General features: G+C 32.1%; 2 protein-coding genes across 2 annotated transcripts in view; one reads left to right on the forward strand and one right to left on the reverse strand.

Annotated features, from left to right (window-relative positions):
- Window positions 1-2,237: 2,237 nt before the first annotated feature.
- LOC149898898 (mitochondrial fission process protein 1) lies at window positions 2,238-6,542 on the reverse strand. The gene is made up of 4 exons (XM_090114135.1): window positions 6,260-6,542; window positions 3,914-4,041; window positions 3,511-3,608; window positions 2,238-2,833 (listed from the first exon to the last, which is right to left on the reverse strand). Exons 1-4 carry the CDS (start codon window positions 6,309-6,311, stop codon window positions 2,662-2,664), a joined length of 450 nt encoding a protein of 149 aa, XP_089970261.1. The 5' UTR covers window positions 6,312-6,542; the 3' UTR covers window positions 2,238-2,661.
- A 479-nt stretch (window positions 6,543-7,021) lies between these two features.
- Prestin (solute carrier family 26 member prestin) overlaps window positions 7,022-20,109 on the forward strand; it is a 28,777-nt gene continuing 15,689 nt past the window's right edge. Inside the window, exons 1-2 of the mRNA XM_090114136.1 lie at window positions 7,022-7,163; window positions 13,236-13,382. Coding sequence (XP_089970262.1) covers window positions 13,342-13,382 — 41 coding nt within the window. The 5' untranslated portion in view covers window positions 7,022-7,163; window positions 13,236-13,341. The remainder of the gene's footprint in view (window positions 7,164-13,235; window positions 13,383-20,109) is intronic.

A 20,109-nucleotide genomic window follows, 5' to 3' on the forward strand; every position in this document is an offset into this window, starting at 1 on the left:
TCTCTTATAGTTTTTGAGATAGGTTGATTTAACTGTAATTTATTATATTTGCTGCTACGGAACCCTTTGTGCGCGAGCCCGACTCGCACTTGGCCGGTTTTTCAAACTTAAAATGTCTTTATGTATCATACATTGCACTTGTAAGATAATACATACACACACATATTAAGAAAAAACACTATTTTTAACGTTCATGATATTTTTGATGTCATTTTTGTTATTTAAACTAGTTAAAAAACAGTTTAAAAAAGTTCTGTCTTGGACGTCCGTGTGTCTGTATGTGCGGATCCTTTTTCTTGTTAACACGATAGCGACCGAAATACTTTACTAATCGAGTCTTTTTTCTTCTCTTACGCTTGAGTATGCTCAGGAATAGAACCCTTTCATTTTTCAGGGTCTGATTCGATGTGGTTTAATTGTTATTAAATAAACAAAAATAATAATGAATAAATATTTATTAAAAAAAAATTATGAGGCGTGCACTTTTGGATTTTCCAAATTATTTAAAAATACTGCGAGTTAATTAGGAACGATCGAAAAAATTACCAAACTTTACTATAAAAGCACTCGAATTGACGTTTCACGCATATACACCCATACACAGTTCTATTCTAGACATCTTTTATACATATTTATGTAAATCAATTACATTGTGTTTCAAAATAGATGTCCAAAATAAATATATTAGATATATTTTTGTTCACATGTATTTTATTAGTTTTAAATTTATCTAGTGCACGAGTCGTGTCATAGTATTGCCATGTTACAAAACAAATCTGACACCTTTTATATCAAAACTTTAGAGATTTTTTTAAATCGAAACTTGCAATACCATCAATATTATGTATTAAATTTAAGAGCACTTATACAATTCCTAATAGCATTCCCGATTTAAGCTTTTTAATGCCCTTTATTCTCGACCAACATTCGACGCTACAACTACCATACCACTACTTTTTCATGACTACACTAAGTCCATATTTGGAAACATGCTTTTCTAAGAATTATTATATTTCTATATGCATGTTAGGTATCTATTTGATAGCTACTTTATTAAAGGCGCATATTATTAAAAGCCGAGACTTTTTAACATAAAGCCCTACATTTTGTAGCATTTAGAAATGACAGATTATATTTCTACAAGTCATATTGCGTTTTATTATTTACTAGTTCATAGACTCCTTTGGGCTATTAAGCTAAGTTGGAAAATTAGGATAATATTATAATGAAATATAATTATTTATTAATAATTTGTATACTAAAATGTAATAATATTATATTATAATCATATTTTATACAAATAATCGAAGTATATAAAAATGGTCATGTTTAGGCAGTACCACACCAACACAGTGGGTTGAAGCCAACTTTATTTATATACAAATTATATAATACTAGCTTTCCGCCCGCGGCTTCGTCCGCGTTTTCAAAGGAAAACCCGCATAGTTCCCATTCCCGTGGGATTTCCGGGATTGCGTCATTTTCCCGGGATTAAAAGTAGCCTATGTCCTTTCTCGGGTATCAAAATACGTCCATAACAAATTTCATGAATATTGGTTCAGTAGTTTAGGCGTGATTGAGTAACAGACAGACAGACAGACAGAGTTACTTTCGCATTTATAATATTAGTATGGATACGGTACTATAGTATATAATAGTACAGAACTTAAATTATAAAGTAAAATATATTTATTAAATTCTCTTTAAAAATATACGATAATAATTTGATCTGGAATGTTTAATATTTCATACATAATTTATACAATCTGAATTAATAAAGCTACTAATAAATAATAATTGAATAAAATCTGTCTCATACAATTCCATTTAGTGTTCTAACAGACGAACGGCAAGTTGTGAACGGCATAGGCTACTTCAGCCGTAGCTACATGTCGACGGCAGTCGTCGGCACGTGGACGGCTGCCGTCGACACGCAAAAACGGATGCCGTCAAACATCAAACGCTTGCAGTTTGCCGTCAACGTCCAACTGCAAGCGTCGCCACTTGTCGACGACATGTGGCGACGGCTTAAGTAGCCTCTGCCGTTCGCAACTTGCCGTTCGTGTGTTAGAACGCTTAGAATCAATCTAAATAAAACTATAAGCCTATTGGCACATACTTTTAAAAATATAGCAAAGCAATGATTGATTTTTTAACAGATTTTAGGCTCATTTGACACTTTAATTAATGTTGCCACCATCAGATAAATATTTCCGAAAACTTTTCAAATGATAATTTGCATCCAATATAACTAATATCACAAAATGAATATTTTTTTTGCCTGATCATTAATTCGAATTTCGAACAAAATATTTTAAATTAATAAAAACTACGTTGTGCGTTTAAGGAAAATATTTACCAGTTTCCAAAACTTAATTTGCCCATTGAATTAAACCAGTTTAAAAACCGAAAGTAGAAGAAATTCGATTCCTCTGGTGGGATAACGAGTGGCTGAGAGGTCAGGCAAAAAGACGCAAGTTCGAATCCCACCACATCGAATTTTTTCTACTCTTTATAAATTTCTCATTTATAAAGCATTTGATTGCTATAAAACAAAGTATTAAATTCAGACCGAATTTTTACCATTTATCAAAAAAAGTCATTTAATAAAACCTTTGAATGCTATAAAACTAAATATTATTCCAGTTTAAAAACCTTTTTTCATACCCATCGCCGATACGTGGCATCCATGAACAGTGTAACCCCATGGTCTATGGGAAATATAATAAATGGGATAGATGCCAATCCCACCGCCACCGCGATAATACTGCGTGGTGTGGGTGGGATTCGTTGCGCTTTGTTCTTTAGCGTTTTCTGTGTGAAGGCACTTATTCTGAAATAAATATATTAATTTTGTGGATTTAATACAGCGCCATCTAGTTTCATACTATGTGAACTATGTAATTTGATCTGCATACTTTCTGTTAATAGTGTAAAAACAGACAATATGGTTGATTGTGTTCTGTAATAAAGTGTATGTCTATAAACTTAGAAGATTCAGACATGCGACAAACACATTTTGTTTACTAATCAATCACTCATGTCTATTTTGTTGAACATTATACAACGGTATGCTATAACTTTACTACATTACATAATTATTATTTTAAGAATGTTTTTATAAACCATAAAGTTAGAAATAGCTCTACATAATTAATTATAATTAAGTAGATATGTGAAATAATATTAAATAATGACTCAGTGCGCACACCTTGCGCGGTCGATGGTAGTACCGAGACTATATCATCGAGCTACTGACTCAAGGAATATAAACCATAGCATGGCCCGTAACCCCATGCAATTCATATCAATTCAATATTGACATTATGTTGTACACCATAGAGTATATTGTAATAGGAAGGCATAGCCACATAACAATTACTCTGTTTTAATTCTCTCATAGGACAAAATCAAAAGGAATATAGTTGTGAACAACATTTAAAGTTTAAACCCTGTGTACATAAAAAATTCATAGAAAACAGTTTACTATGTTAATGTTTACATGAATACCTGTTAATTGTAATCCCTGGAATAATAACAGATGCTAAAGTCTGCCAAATGAGAGCATCTCCAGCTTCCACTAGTACTTGCTTTGGTCGGCCATCTTTCTGTAATTAAAATTTAGAACACTTGAAAATTTTAAACTACTACAGCAAAACTATTATTCAAAAAAAAAGTGTTCAAATACAAATTATTACTTTACTGAAGAGTTTGTTTGTTTTGTTTGTATAATCTCGGGAACTACTGGTCCATTTTGAAAAATTATTTTAGTGTTAGATAGCCCATTTATCGAAGAAGGCAATAGGCTATATATCATTTCACTAAGACCAACAAAGGGGAGCACTGCGGATGAAACCGCGTAGTTCAGTTAGCCATAGATACATCTTAACTTTATCAACACCAAAAACAAAACCTTAAACATCCTCCAACTTTTGTCCGCAGTATCGGCGAGCGCGTACGCAAATGCGACCGCATAGCTCGCGCGGACCACCCTGACTGGAATCACGGGACGGAACGACTCGCCCACCTCGTTGGCATAACCTGGGGACATGGATCTGTTCAGCGACCAGTATATTATTAAGGATGAGGGGTGAGTGATAAAACTTTATGTATCATTAGATAATATCCACTTGTGGCTTCGCCAAATTATATACAACCTTCCTCAAGGAAAACTCTTCAAGCGTAGAGGTACCTTCTAGAGAAGCGCGTACCATCTTAGACCACATCTCAGCTTAACATCAGGCGAGATTGTGGTTAAGCGCTTCCCTATTCTCAATAAAAAAATATAAAAAACACTCTACCTAAAAGAAGTAACCCCATCAAAATATGTTGCACAGTTTTAAAGATTTAAGCATATACGGACAAACAGAAAGCGACTTTGTTTTATGGTGATATGATAGATTAACAATCCGCCTCGGCTTTGCTTTGATGTAATTATGTTACATATACCTTCCTCTTAAATTACTCTGTTTAATAACCTGTCTGTCGAAATCCGTTGGATATATGTGAGGATAAAAAGGTCATAGGTATTAACTAATTCAAAAAATTTCATTTTTTTTCAATGTTAATAACTATTATTTTTTAGATATTGGAGGGAGCATAATTTGTGTCATACATTGAAAGAATATTTAATACTAGATATCCGCCCGCGGCTTCGCCCGCGTTTTCAAAGGAAAACCCGCATAGTTCCCGTTCCCGTGGGACTTCCGGGATAAAACCTATCCTATGTGTTAATCCAAGTTACCCTCTATATGTGTGCTAAATTTCATTGTAATCTGTTCAGTAGTTTTTACGTGAAAGAGTAACAAACATCCATACATCCATACATCCATAAATCCTTACAAACTTTCGCCTTTATAATAGTATTAAGATAATACATGTATGTATATTAAAACAACGGTAAAAATTTAGAACGTGGACCGTCAATGGGGGGGCGGGGAGGGGGAGGGGAGGGGAGGGGGGGTCGGGGGGAACTCCTAGGTACCACCCCCCACCGGCGCAGACCAGTAGTTCCTGAGATATTCAAGGTCAAAGTTTGAAGTTATAATTGGGCCTAAAGTTACAAATAATGGATGGTAGGATAAACCTTTCCCTTCCCTCCACTCCCAAACTCCCTCCAGTTTCACTATATTGCTTCTGCTTCTGCTCCAGCGCTGCGGGAAGTGCAGCCCTATCACCCTTGCGTAGCTAAGTACAGGCACCTAACTCGCCTACGCAGCTTCGGCTGTTTGGTCGCCTTCGGCGACCAGCCTCAGCCGCTTCGGCTCGTACGGTGCCTGCACTTAGCTACAGCGGGCGAGGGCTGCTCTCCCTCCGCGCTTCCGTTTTTTTAAATACACTCTAGGGGTAACAGCGGAAGGACCACGTGGAGTCGGGGTTGACAGATTTGGTTATGTGACTGTTCATCTTTTGTGTAATGGATTTATGTGTGTTACATTACCCATAATTGTATTATTATTATAAGAATTACTAACTTAAATTGAATTATAATTAAATGTAATTGAAATGAATTATTAATTAAAAGCCGAGCAGCTACATTGCTGATGTGGCTATATGTAAACTAGTGTTTTGTGTAATGTCTTTATCTTTCCTAAAATACTTAATTTAACTTTGTGCGTTGTTACTATTATCCAATATGTTTATATTTTAGAGGAAATATAATAAAACACAAATATTTTAATGAATTTTAAATTTTAACAACCAATTTAACATATTTTAACTTCTTTTATATACAATAATACTAAAATAACTATCAATTTATGTATTTTATAAAGTACTAGCGGTCCGCCCCGGCTTCGCCCGTGGTACATATTTATGTTTTCTCTACATTAGAACCATCCTGATACTTCAAGGAATATAATAAAAAAAGAATTATCGAAATCGGTCCACCCGTTCTCGAGTTATGCGCTTACCAACACATTTTGCGATTCATTTTTATATTATAGATTATTGTGAGAAAAATATCACTAAAGCTGTATGAGTGAATCCTTTGCTAGTGACAAGCATCTGTCAACGTCAAAATTACGAAAAGTAGTACAAAATTAAACAAATTTGTTTATTTTATTATAAAAAAAATACGCGGCTTCACAAGTTGAAACTTCGTAAAATTACTTCTCAGAGTCTTATCTTATCGCTATAAAATCGCCGATATCCAACTCGACGGTCCATATTCTAAATTTTATCCAAAACAACATCTAAAAAATCCAAAGCTTCTTACATAATTTACATAAGTTAGGAAAATAAAGTTATATAACCTTACCTAAATAACGAACCCATGTATCACGGAAAAGGTCAACCTCGTTTTGTGGCATTTTAATCTAGTTTTGTTAATTCTTTTATTTCCTATCTCATTTTAAAACATCTTTAAATTTAATAAAAAAGAAAATACAAAACACAAAACACCGCACATGAACTTCGCACCGCTGATGAAATAATTCCGTAATAAGTCGTATGTTTAATGACCACTATAAAATTCTACGTAAATATTATTGATTTTTAATGCAAGCATATATTTTTTTATTTTATTTTAACCAAAACAAACTCCAAGTATTTATTAAAAAGTAAAAGTTATTTTGCATTTCGAATTGACTTCATGTTGACAGTTCGCAATTTCAATTTGACAATTGACATTTTGCATGTGACACTGAGTTGCCATTGACAATTTTTATTTTACTTTATCAAGCAGTTCTAAATTGGATTGATTCATTCATAAATAATTCTAAGATTTTAGGTGATATCATGAAAACATTATGTTTAAATTATTGATTACTTTAAAGAGTGTAAAAAGTGTGTAGTGTTGTAGTGTGTGTTTATTACGTTGCCGTTGCGTTATAATTAAAAATTTTAGCAAATGGGGAAAAATTTGTCATACAACGGGCAACTCAGGATCAGCTGTTTATTTGACCTTCATGTCAATGATGACAGTCATAACATGGCAAAAGTTCTTTGGGCAAAAGTCATATCCACAGTGATCAGTCTTCGCGTAAATTATGTCGCGAATAGTAATCTTGAACTAGGTAGTGATGTTTATTTTTACTGATCTTTCTTAAAATAGCACGTGTATTGTAAAACGTATTAAAAGAGAGCGGCCTACAAAAATAAACAATATAGAGGCAGTTTTTTACCTTTTACCTTGTAAATTCAGTGTCGGTTTGAGATAAAGAGTAAGTTGTGTGGATAATGTCTATATCTTTTTTAATGAAAAGGCTCTAATTAACCCGTCTGTCGGTACCTACAAAGCTTAATAAGCTTTAAATTACAACAATACGAAAATGAAATAATAATAGATAGGTCGGAACTAATATGATATAGTGATGGGGTAAACTTGTCGATATTTCCAAGAAACTATGATGTATTTAGTAAAATTACATGTATTCATAATACAATTGATTTATTACGAACACTCAACAATATACTGATATTTCGTACGATAAATACCTAGTACTTAGGCATAAAATTGTTTTTTGTGCCATGAAATGCAGACTAGTTATATTTTCTTGGCCTTCAGCCAATTAAAGAAAGGGTTTGACGCACTTGGTGCACTTCTCAACTTGTACACCATGCTCAAATGGTGAACTTAGCAACTTGTACACTTCTCAAATGGTACACTTCGCGACTGGTACACGTCTCAAATGGTGCACTTCGCAAATGGTGCACTTTTTAAGATTAGTTGAGATTTGGAAAAATTGTGTAAAAATGAAAGAATTTTTAGTTTTGGATGTTTAATTTTTATAATTATGTCAACACAATAATAATAATTAAACTATACAGAATCACCTTAAACACTATAACATTTTGGGTCATTTTTATTTTTTCAAAAATAAAAATGTGACTCGGATATAATAAAAATAATATAATTATGTCAAAAAAAAGTAGATTTACAGTAAAAAAAATATCATAATAAAGATATGATATAATATCATATTATATCAATAACCTTTGTAATATTATTATTTAACTTTTAACTATTACTAATTAAATAAAAGCTTTAAAATGAACTTAATCTTTTATTTCTTTACATAACCTGTTTCTTAAAAACAAATTAGTAGAAGTAATAATAAGTAAGTACTTAATTATTAAATAGTAACAATTACAAAGTTTTACTTATTATTACTTTTACTAATTTGTTTTTAAGAAACAGGTTATGATTTAATTTAAAGCTTTTATTTAATTAGTAATAGTTAAAAGTTAAATAATAATATTACAAAGGTTATTGATATAATATGATATTATATCATATCTTTATTATGATATTTTTTTACTGTAAATCTACTTTTTTTTTGACATAATTATATTATTTTTATTATATCCGAGTCACATTTTTATTTTTGAAAAAATAAAAATGACCCAAAATGTTATAGTGTTTAGGCCATGCGCAGACGACAGACTATCCGTGACGCACTTTTTAGTCTGTGAAAATAGAACCTATGAAATTATATGCAGTAACGCACACGACGCGCAAAAAGTCCGGCGCACAAAAAATCCGTGTAATTCGGGCAGACCGCACCGCGCCGCTCCGCACAAAAGTGTGTGAAAAGAATTGAACGTTTGCTTCAACGCGCGCTAACGCAGACGGCGCACACTTTACACGATTTCCATAGCGTCTACGTCCCTACAGCTCTGCCGACAAAATGATCGAAGATGTGCGTCGTGTGCGTTGAGTCTGTGAAAAATCCGCGACCGACTTTTTGCGCGCCATGCAGACTTTTTGTGCGCCGCAGACTCGATCGCACAAAAAGTGTGCCGTCTGCGCAGGGCCTTAAGGTGATTCTGTATAGTTTAATTATTATTATTGTGTTGACATAATTATAAAAATTAAACATCCAAAACTAAAAATTCTTTCATTTTTACACAATTTTTCCAAATCTCAACTAATCTTAAAAAGTGCACCATTTGCGAAGTGCACCATTTGAGACGTGTACCAGTCGCGAAGTGTACCATTTGAGAAGTGTACAAGTTGCTAAGTTCACCATTTGAGCATGGTGTACAAGTTGAGAAGTGCACCAAGTGCGTCAAACCCTAAAGAAATATAGCGAAAGAAATAGGTGAAAATTTTAATAAAATGAAAAGGTCATAATTATACCTATCTACCTACATATTATGTAGGTATGTTTCACTGCAGGCGTGTATATATGTAAGTGATTCTAAGAAGTAATCCTTTGGATTTTCCTCTGACCAATGCAAAAATGTATTTTTGTTATGAATAGGTACATCTCTCACGGACGAAAATCACTTTGATTAGTATCTTACCTGTTCATAATAAAAATAGAGGTGATTATTATATGAATAAAGATCTGCTTTATTATTCTTTAATAACATAAATTGAAACTCGTTTCCTGACTAGAATTATTTACCTACTGACTAGAAGTATTCACCTGTAAGCCATCTTTATAAATATAATGGTACATTAAATATAAATAAAAACAGGTAGTTAGCATGATATAAACATTTATATTTCATATGAAATATTTTATTGTAATGATATCCATAAGTAGTTAATTAGCATTTTCATGATATGTTCTAAAATGGTAACACGGCTACGTGACGTTAAATAAAGTAGATGTATCATTTTATCACGTATTCGCAAATTAGTCGCGTCAACGAAAAAGTCAGGTCTAGCATTAAAATAAAATAGAATTTATTTGTTCACAGTAAAAAAAAATAATTTGGAAAATCCAAAAGTGCACGCCTCATAATTTTTTTTTAATAAATATTTATTAATTATTATTTTTGTTTATTTAATAACAATTAAACCACATCGAATCAGACCCTGAAAAATGAAAGGGTTCTATTCCTGAGCATACTCAAGAGTAAGAAAAAAAAAAAGACTCGATTAGTAAAGTATTTCGGTCGCTATCGTGTTAACAAGAAAAAGGATCCGCACATACAGACACACGGACGTCCAAGACAGAACTTTTTTAAACTGTTTTTTAACTAGTTTAAATAACAAAAATGACATCAAAAATATCATGAACGTTAAAAATAGTGTTTTTTCTTAATATGTGTGTGTATGTATTATCTTACAAGTGCAATGTATGATACATAAAGACATTTTAAGTTTGAAAAATCAGATGTTTTGCGCGAAGTGACAGTAGTACCCACCTCAACGCTTCGCTTATGAGGCGTGCAATACATTAAAATACACGTGAAAAATAACAGTTTATCACGAAAAGGCGTGAAATGAACTCAGCATATGGTATAAACAATGACCATTAGGCCAGTGCTTTCGTTGATGTTTTTCAGCCATAGCCTGTTTTAGCCACAAATGTCATACGAGTACAACTAAAATTAAAATGAAATCGTTCTTTAAATCAGTAGAACCACAAATGACAAAATATGTAGTAACTATACGAAACTTAAACGTTCAGCAAAATGTAGTAAATCAAAACCGCTCATAATATATGTATAAAAAAATAATTTAAAAGTACCTCAATCAGATAATAATAACATTTTGTACAAAGGTTTCGACAATCCCTTTGATCTGTGACTATGACCTCAAAAAACTACGAATTTAGAACATCCGTCGTTTTTAAAATTCATAATACGTTTCTAGAATGCCACAGATTGGTATTTTTTATTGTATTGTTATCAGTTAATCTATTCTATCTATTATTTTATGACAAATTTTATAACATTATATCGTTCTATATTAAAACCGAATTATTGTCGCCACGAAATCGATTCAATTCAATTTTATTATTTTGATAATGATTAAACAGAAAACTGGGTCATCGCTAAATTATTGGCAATACAATGAATGAACACGGTCGAAACAATACCTACTAAATAAATACTTTTTCTTTCTTTTACTTTCTACTTGAATATTTGCAATATTAATAAAATATTTGAACTAATCAAAGCCTTTGTTAATGTTCATGATAAGTAACTTGCATTAACTCAGTATTTCAGCCAGTTGTTTATATTGTATTTGAAAAACTAGTTTTTTTTTACACTCATTTAAATGTATTAATTACACGATAAATTATTCGTGAATCGTGATATGCAGTTCAGGCCGATGCGATGTGAATGTAACAATTTTCCGACTAGGTACTGAGTAAACCAAGGTCCATTAAAAATAGACATGACCAAATTTTTAGATTAAGTTTTTCCTTTTAGGAGTGCAATGATCATTAGAATACCTTCGAAACCGCACCTGAAAATAACATCCTATTATTAATGTTTCTCAGAAAATTTGCGTTTATTTTTCTTTATTAGATAACTTGTTTGCTGTATGTATTATGAAATGTCAAAGAAACGCAATGAAATCATGCATAGCTCTCGTGTTGACCGTTTATGTCAATCACTATATTATTTATCTCACAAATCAAGATGTCTTAGATATTTAGATTATAACTTGAAGAAATTGATTGAAATAACTCAAAATTTATCGTATGTATCAATCATGCTGCTTGACCAATGTACCAATAACCGTATTGAATATCAAATCATTTATTTATTTCTCCTCATAATTCCCAATCAGATAAATTAATCTACATGCATACAAAATGAATAGAACTCACCATACCGTTCTCATAGATATTATATCTCTATATCTGTAGGTAACGCTGATTATAATTATTTATTTGAACAAAAAACAGGACATAGTTAATTAATTATAGGAACTGTAGGAACTTGAATATTTTTTGACGTAAAAACTTCATCTGCTAAAGGCGACTAAAATCGGTCTTTATCTAAGCATTCATGTAGATTTCAACAAATTATTATCTAACTTTCGTCACTAGATCCAGCTCATGTCAAGTGTATCAAAATCTACGCTTACGCAACTAGATGGTCAAGGTGACCGCCATCAGTACACTTAATAATTGTTAGTTAATATTGACAAGTTTATACCCATCCACATCATAATTTATTTGTTATACAAACGTTTTACTGTTTGCATATTATACAATAATGTGTGTTATTATATACCTACTCAGAGTAAATTATAAAGAAGTAGCATCATAAAGAAGTAATGATTTTTAGATTGCGCGGAAGTTAATCATTTTATTTCTGTACAGGAAAATTGTGTTAATTTCTTCACTTGTTTATTTTCCTCTTACAGTAAAAGGACACAATCCGGCAAAGCCCTGATATTAAAGTACTGATTTCAAAACAATTAAGTACTCGTAATACAGAGAACAAGAGGGTCTTATCAGAATCCTTGCTTTGTCTCTTTCATGGTCGACAATATTGAAAAGCCTTTGTACGTCATTAGAGACGATAAGTGCCACTTGACGACACTGTAAGGACTAACATCAGTTATCGATAGATTGTCGATAAGAGTTCACGATTGTGTACAACACTAGTTACACGCGTCATGGTGTTATGTAGATTATTTTCGCGCGCTTTTTAATAATTGTTTATTTTAATTTTTATATAGTAAAATATTTTTAATCCTTATCAATTCAAATATTTAAGCCTTACTCTAAAACTGTAAAAAAATTGGAAAACTTTTCAGTCATAAACTTCAATTATAAATAATACAGATTACACTGAAACCATGACTGAAACATTAAAATAAAAAGAGATGTCACAAATTATAGTAGGGGAGCCCAGGATGCTAAATGTGGATTTACTCGAGCGTCACGGGAACCTATTAGAATTGGTAGATTAGACCATAGCGAGAAAAAAAGGTCCTATAATGTTTTCACTTTTAGCGGTGGGGAAGGGTTTTTTGATTTTTTTTAATTAAAAAAAGAAAAAAATTGGCTTGGAAATACTCAAGCGCGTTAGATATTGATATTTTGCATGCTCCAGGACGTCACTGAAAAAAAGTATACGTTAATCTGACGATTTAAGTGGCGATTTAATCGCTATGAAGAAAGGGTAAAAAATTAAAGTAATATTATTCGAGCGCGTCAGATTAATATATGGGGGGGTTAATTACAATACAAGAAGTCCCCATTTCGCTAATCTGACGATTCGAGCTCAACCTTAGGGAATTATGGATTATTCAAATTTTCCAGCGGGGCCCCTGAGCGCACCCACCAACCATAACTGCTCATATTGACTAGAGGTACTAATGAATAGCTAAGGTATCGTCCCTTATAGTAATCTGACGCGCTCGAGTAAATCCCAAAATCCCCTCTTGGGCCCAAAATCCAAAATTAGGGTCCTCAATCGTTTAAAAAAAATACAAAATTCACAAACCAATTGAAATTAAGAATTGCGTGCAATTCTTATTTTAAAATTTAGAATCACGTTTTTTAATCCCGCAATCAACTCATTATCTCAAGCCAGATTTTAACAGTGTAACAACAAATCGTTTTAACTCAGTGATCAGTTTATCTCAGATAAGTGAGTTTAGTTTAAGTGTGAAGCCGTGAACGATTACATGTGGATATGGACGATTCGGAAAAGGAAAAGCTTAATCCGAATGGATGGTGAGTTTTTAAACGATTTTTTTGAAATGAAACTTCTTTAGGCGCGTCGAGAGTAAAATTCAAGGTCGCGTCATGGAGTAAGGCGACGATTGTGTCAATCATGCTAAAGAAGTTTCAGTTCTGACACGTGTGCCGAACACGATCTTTTTTTACATCGTATGGTCTATGTTATTTAATCCTTTATGGCTTGCGTAACAGCTAAATTGAATCTTTTGAACATGGTAGAAGGGGTTAAAATAAAGACTAAAATTATAATAAATGAAATAAAAATTAAAAAATCAGGGCGAAAATATTTTATTTACTTAACACGGTGAGTGTTGCCGCTTTTTTCTTAATTAAAGAGGATTATCAAAATAACATTAGCATGCATATTATGTGAAAAAAATAAACACCATTATTAAGATAAATAATACATAATTGGTGGAAAAGCACCCTTATCGTCTAAAGATGACTTTAGTGCTGCCAGCAACATGTTGCCAGAATTTGTACAGTGTGTTGATTCAATGTTGCTTTACAAATGTTTACCATGAACAATTGTCACTTTATTGTTGTTCTTTTGCAACTGTTTTATGTGTAAATGACCTTAACTCGTGCTCAAGGGTATATGTTTACCAAACACAATAATATTATGAGTAATACTGGATTTATTATACAAGCTGTACCTGGACGAAAAACTAGACCTATCACGAAGTTGTATTTCATACATATTTGATTTCGTATCAAGTGTTTTATTTTTGCGGAGTAGTTTTTACTTTATTAGGTACGTACTTTCACAACAGATTACTAAATAGTGCTATCACATTTGTCTACCTAGAGTCGACGTCTTGTATGTATTTATTTAAACGGTAAAAATACCTAGGATAGCTAATGATCAGTAACCTCAACACATTTTTATAGCTGTGCGTCCAAGGATACGTACCTACGTAGAAACAGATCGACTAAACATTGACCTCAGGAGATAGCGATTAGAAACCATTCTAGCTAAATAAGAATTGTTACATATTATATTATTCTGCGGTTTTCTTTACTAACAAGGCCTTTCTTACCAAGGTATTAATATTCTATTGATAAATTATTATAGCTCCTGTTGAAATGACGATGCTATAAACTGCTCATACATTTTGTAAGGCGCAACTATTTTGTAATTATAATAAGTATCTTGTGCGCCAGAATATTTGTCACTGAATCACAGAATACATAATAGTAGCTAAACGCTACAGAACGGACACTCTCCGCCTCCCGCCAAAATTAAACTTACCTCACCCCCGCGCGATCAGACATAAAATGGGCCATATTTTTCTGCAAGGACGATACGCAACGAAGATTGACAACATTAATCAAATTGACTTGAAGTAATTTTATTATTTTGGATTTGTGATTATCGTTTTTCGTAGAAAATGGTTAGATATTGTGCTGTTTACGGATGTATTTCATCAGAAAAACGCGAATTTTTTTTTACGCTAATCACAAATGTGCCAACCATAAAGCGTTAACACACACATTTGCAGTCTCTACAGTGTGACTGTCAAAACTCTGAGGTCAAAACGATCATTTTGTATGGAGTGTCCGGGGTGTGACTGAATTTAGACATTGATAGCTATATTTGTCCTGGAAAATATGAAAATTTTGAATCCGATTATATAAAAAAATAATGAATATAGGTAGACAATTTATGACAATTTATTTTTTTATTTGGCTGACAGGTAGAAATTATTATTATAAAATGTTTCAAGTTTCAACTAAGTTTCATTTTTCTACAACATTCTTACGATATTAATTATAAACAGACTTTGAATACTACAAAGCTTTTCGAACAGAATTGATAACAATATTTTTTAAGATATAGTGAAAAATAACAAAGTGTTTCATCTACGTGATTGCTTAAATAGAATGTTAATTTAATCGGAGAAAGTACAAGTAACAATTATTACATTACTAGATAATAATAATTATTAGTATCAGTATTACACTCTCCTTTGACCTAACTTGTGAACTACTAGATTCTCCGGGAATTTAGGTCACATGCAAATTCCCTTTCCATTGTAATTTGTAGGTAACATAACAAAGACGAAAGTCTACTATTTTCATGCTATTTCTTACTACAATCAGTATACTAGTGTACTGATTTGAATGAATATGTATTTTAATATATGTAACAAATAACAATATTTAACCTTTATGAAAAAGGATACATCATTAAAAAAATGTGTGCGTGTACTAGTGTACACACGTAAGAAGTGAAACTTCTTTATGACCTTATTTTTCAAAAAATAATTTACTATATGCAACTTTACAGAAATACGTCGAATCACGCGTGGTAGGGATATGAAAAAGATGGCGCGTAACGGAAAAATGTCACGCGTAACGAAAAAATTTTACACTAAATTTTTTTCCAACCCCGATAAAGAAGTTTCACTTCAAAAACTATAGGTATGGGTTTAGGTTTGTAACCATGACCCATGTCTACGTTGAAAGTAATTTTGTAGAACATTTTACACGAACTCAGTATTTATGTCATTTCATATACATTTATTACATTCCTCCTTGGTACAGTGGTTGACGCGTGAGCGTAGAACCGATGTTCGATTCCCGGTGGAGACGAAGAAAAAAAAATGTCTCGGTCTGGCAGGACACAGAAGGCTGATCACCTACTTGTCCCTAAAGAAAATCGATCAGTGAAACAGATGTATGAATAATGCATCTGCCCCTTACCCCACAAGGGGACACGGGACTTCACTTATATAATTCATCAAAATTCGATAAAGATCTACCTGTTCCGTAGATTAGCTCCTACTTACAAACACGTCGTTACAATGTAAACTAATAGAGATAAAAATTTACAAGCGTTGCTACATCGTTTGTTTTAGATAACGTTTCCTCATAACATCGAAGCCTAAATTGTTTTTCTTTTGATTAGCAGTTAGAAATTAAAGATTTTAACGGATTTTAAACGCGATTTATTCATTACCTACTAGCTGTGCCCTGCGGTTTTACCCGCTGCTCGTGTGTGCGTGCCCGTGATCCACTCCACGTGATGATATAAGCCTATAGCCTCGGTAAATGGGCTATCTAACACCGAAATAATTTTTCAAATCGGACCAGTAGTTCTAGCGCGTTCAAACAATCAAACAAACTCATCAGCTTTGTAATATCATGGACTAATAGAATCTAAAGTAAATCTTGAGTATATTAGTCTATGGTAATATGTATTAGTTTAAATGCGCCGCTAACTGTACTTCATGTAAAAATATAGCCTATTGTTTTACACCAAATCGTACTAACTAAATAAATTTATTTAATTGATAGCATTTATAATTTATATATATGTTTGTATATATTTATTTGTGTGAAGGTGGGAACCTTCACCCACATAAAAAATGCCTCTTAAAAAGTGCTAAAAATTTACTTATTGTACCTAATGAATGTATTAAAATTAATAATATAAAACTTTAAGAAATAAAAAATAACATATTATTTCCTCTTAAAAATATGGGATACTTATCCTCTTTTATCTAATGCTACCAATTAGTCTAAATATCCAAAGAAAACTGTAACGACATTCCCCATTATCGTAATCAAATAGATAACAACCTGTAAGTACATTGACCTGTCTGAAGACACACCTGTAAACTAGTAACGCCCGCAGATTTGTCTGCATTTTACAGACAGTAATTGCCACGTGATTGTCTCGAACAAATCGGTCGACAAACAGACAAACATTTTACATTGAATGAATGAATTAATAAATATACATTTATAGAAAGAAGAATCATATAAGTAAAAGAAATGACAAAAGCTTACTCCATATAGAAGCAAAAAGCTTCCGAAAACTTTAATATTAAGATTTTTTTATCACAGCTTTGTCCCATTAAAATACGATTTATTCAATACCTAAATTTTTACTTTTTTAACTCTCGTTTTACGAAAGTTTATTTCAAAAAAATCTAAAGTAAACTTTGATGTTTCGTATTCTAAAATCCCCCAAGGGAACATTATTTTTTATAACCTAATCTTTATTGACAGATTTGTTCTTATCAATGTTTACATTAAATGATAACTCACTAATTTTACAATTATTTACATTGATTAAATAATGTATTACATGAAGTTGTATAAGCACATGATGTAGGTACACGTGTTTTTTATGTATTTTATTTTCGTCTGGAAATTTTTAAGTATGAATGTACTTACCTATGACTGAAAGTGAACTCTGAGAAGCTCTCTTACCTTATTTATTAAGGCTGTGGCATAATTAATGGATAACTGGAGATAGAGGACGTTGTGGCAGTTCAGAAAAATCCAAGTTTTTCAAGTTAAAAGTTCCTCGGTTTTCGAGATTCGACATTTTTGCGAAAATTCTATAAAATTACACCCTTTGTAACTCTTTCTGGTGCTGTATTGCTGGATAAATGCTTCAATTTCAAAAGGCGCGTTCGTATTTGTTTTTAAACAAAGATGTATCTCAAATTTCATGCTATTATTTTTGTTCCTAAGTTTAATCTAACGTGGTGTATAAAAAAGATAATATTATGGTGACTGGTTCACCGGGCTGCTTGCTTCACTACATAGTATAAAACAAAGTCGCTTTCTCTGTCCCTATGTCCCTATGTTCCTTTGTATGCTTAAATCTTTAAAACTACGCAACGGATTTTGATGCGGTTTTTTTTAATAGATAAAGTGATTCAAGAGGAAGGTTTTAGTATATAATTTATTAGGTTTTAGACAAAGCGGGCGAAGCCGCGGGCGGTAAGCTAGTGTCTTAATAAAGTAATCTTTTGGTCTTCATAGAAATCGACACAATTTTTACTGGGGATGTCTTCCCACTAGATAAATGCACCAGCTATGTAAGCGTGTGTAAACTGCTGCTTTATGACAATGGTATGTTTGTGTCCATATCAGTTACATTAAAAAAAAGATTCAAAGGAAAATGCCCATACAATTAAGACCAGTAGGAAATAATACTTAATAAAAATTGATTGTAATTTTTATCTTAACTGCCGGTACAACGCATAACGGCCGAGCGTAAAATGATAATAATTGGAGGAAATGATAACCTTTGGTGCTGTGCTATAAAAATCTATTCTTATATATGTATATAAATATGACTATCTAGTATCTGTCTGTCCGTCACGCTAAATGCTTAGGCATTTTGGATGCAATTTGCAATGAAAATAGATACATAGGATCAAACAGGCATATTTTTACAAAATATAACTTTGGTATATATTTTCTTTCTTATCTATACTTTATATAATAATATTATAAAGCTGACGAGTTTTTTCTTTGTTTGTTTGAACAAGCTAATCTCGGGAACTACTGGTCCGATTTGAAAAATTCTTGGTTACGAGGTGATATAAAGGTTTTTTATGAGAATAAATGGTTGATAACTGTTTAACATCACTGTAACACCACTGGGCACAGCTAGTATAATATATTTTAATAGAGGTGTAATGTAATGAAACTGATAAATGGATGAAGTAGGTTAGTGATCCCGAAGATATCGTCAGGGTAGTTCGTATAAAATTAAGATTTTGGGGTGTTATTAAGTTTTCTGGTCAATATTTAATTGCATCTAACTATTGTTTTTGCACCCAGAATTGGTAAATTAATGCATAGTCTTCTCCCGTTTTCTCAAGATCGTTAAAAATACACGAGCACCTTACGAGCATGTGGTCGCAAAATAATGACGCAAAATTAACAAAAATTTACAGCTATATGAACGAAGTGAATTTACAATTACTTAGTATATAAAAACAAGCTTAGAAACCATTTGACCTTGCTCCAACTGTAACATGACTAGAAAATTTCACAAGTTATCTAGATAGAAATAAAATCTCCAATTGTTTGCAACTCGCGCTACAAAATGATAACTAACGTCCAGTTTGTGTTAAACTATTTATTTACGCGGTCGGTTATCGATTTTTAATGTGTGTAATTTATTTACCGATTGTCAATCGATTAGCGTATCGATTCGAGTTAATTTTTAACGGGGACGAGAATCGGACGGTTATGTTTTAATTTTTTAATTGTTTGCGCGAATTTTGTGATAAAGTGAAGTGATTTTAGCGCGTTTTTTAATTATAATTTTTTGTGAATTATTAACGTACCTACGTAACAGCGAAATCGTCATTTGATTAGTATTGTAACAACTTGATTAAATATGTTATTTAAAATTTGATTTTATAATTAAAACATTATTATCAAACTGGAACATTTTAATAATAAATAAGATTAAAAAATGCGTATGAAAAAAACGTTTGTTTTCCATAAGAGTTTCGCGAAGAAACGGATTGTTGATGATGATGAAGATATTCCTTTATTGCAAGATGATGAATCCGATGATGATTGGTAATTTTTATTAATCTATATATGTACAAGTATGTACTAGGTGCCCGCCCCGACTCCTCTCAAATTAACTGGGAGTAAAAATAGAATTAACTTTGGAATAACGGAACTTTGCAGTTTACACTAAAAAACATAACTTATTATTTTAGGATTTTATTTTATTTAAATTCATATTAACACTTAAACGATATATCGACACGTTTCTACATACATACTTTAAAGTTTAATTAATGAATTATTAAAAATAGGACGACTTTAGATGTATTGTAACTGTTGATGTTGTGATTTATGATTGAAAAAAAATGTTTGTCTGGAAAATTATAGATGCGTGATTCTTGTATCGGCTATAGAAAAAATTGTAATATAAATTAATTAAATAATT

The sequence above is a fragment of the Colias eurytheme genome, chromosome 21, assembly GCF_061535395.1.
Source record: "Colias eurytheme isolate Ceu_HAF_F1 chromosome 21, ilColEury1 Martin Lab GWU primary, whole genome shotgun sequence".
NCBI classification, from domain to species: domain Eukaryota; kingdom Metazoa; phylum Arthropoda; class Insecta; order Lepidoptera; family Pieridae; genus Colias; species Colias eurytheme.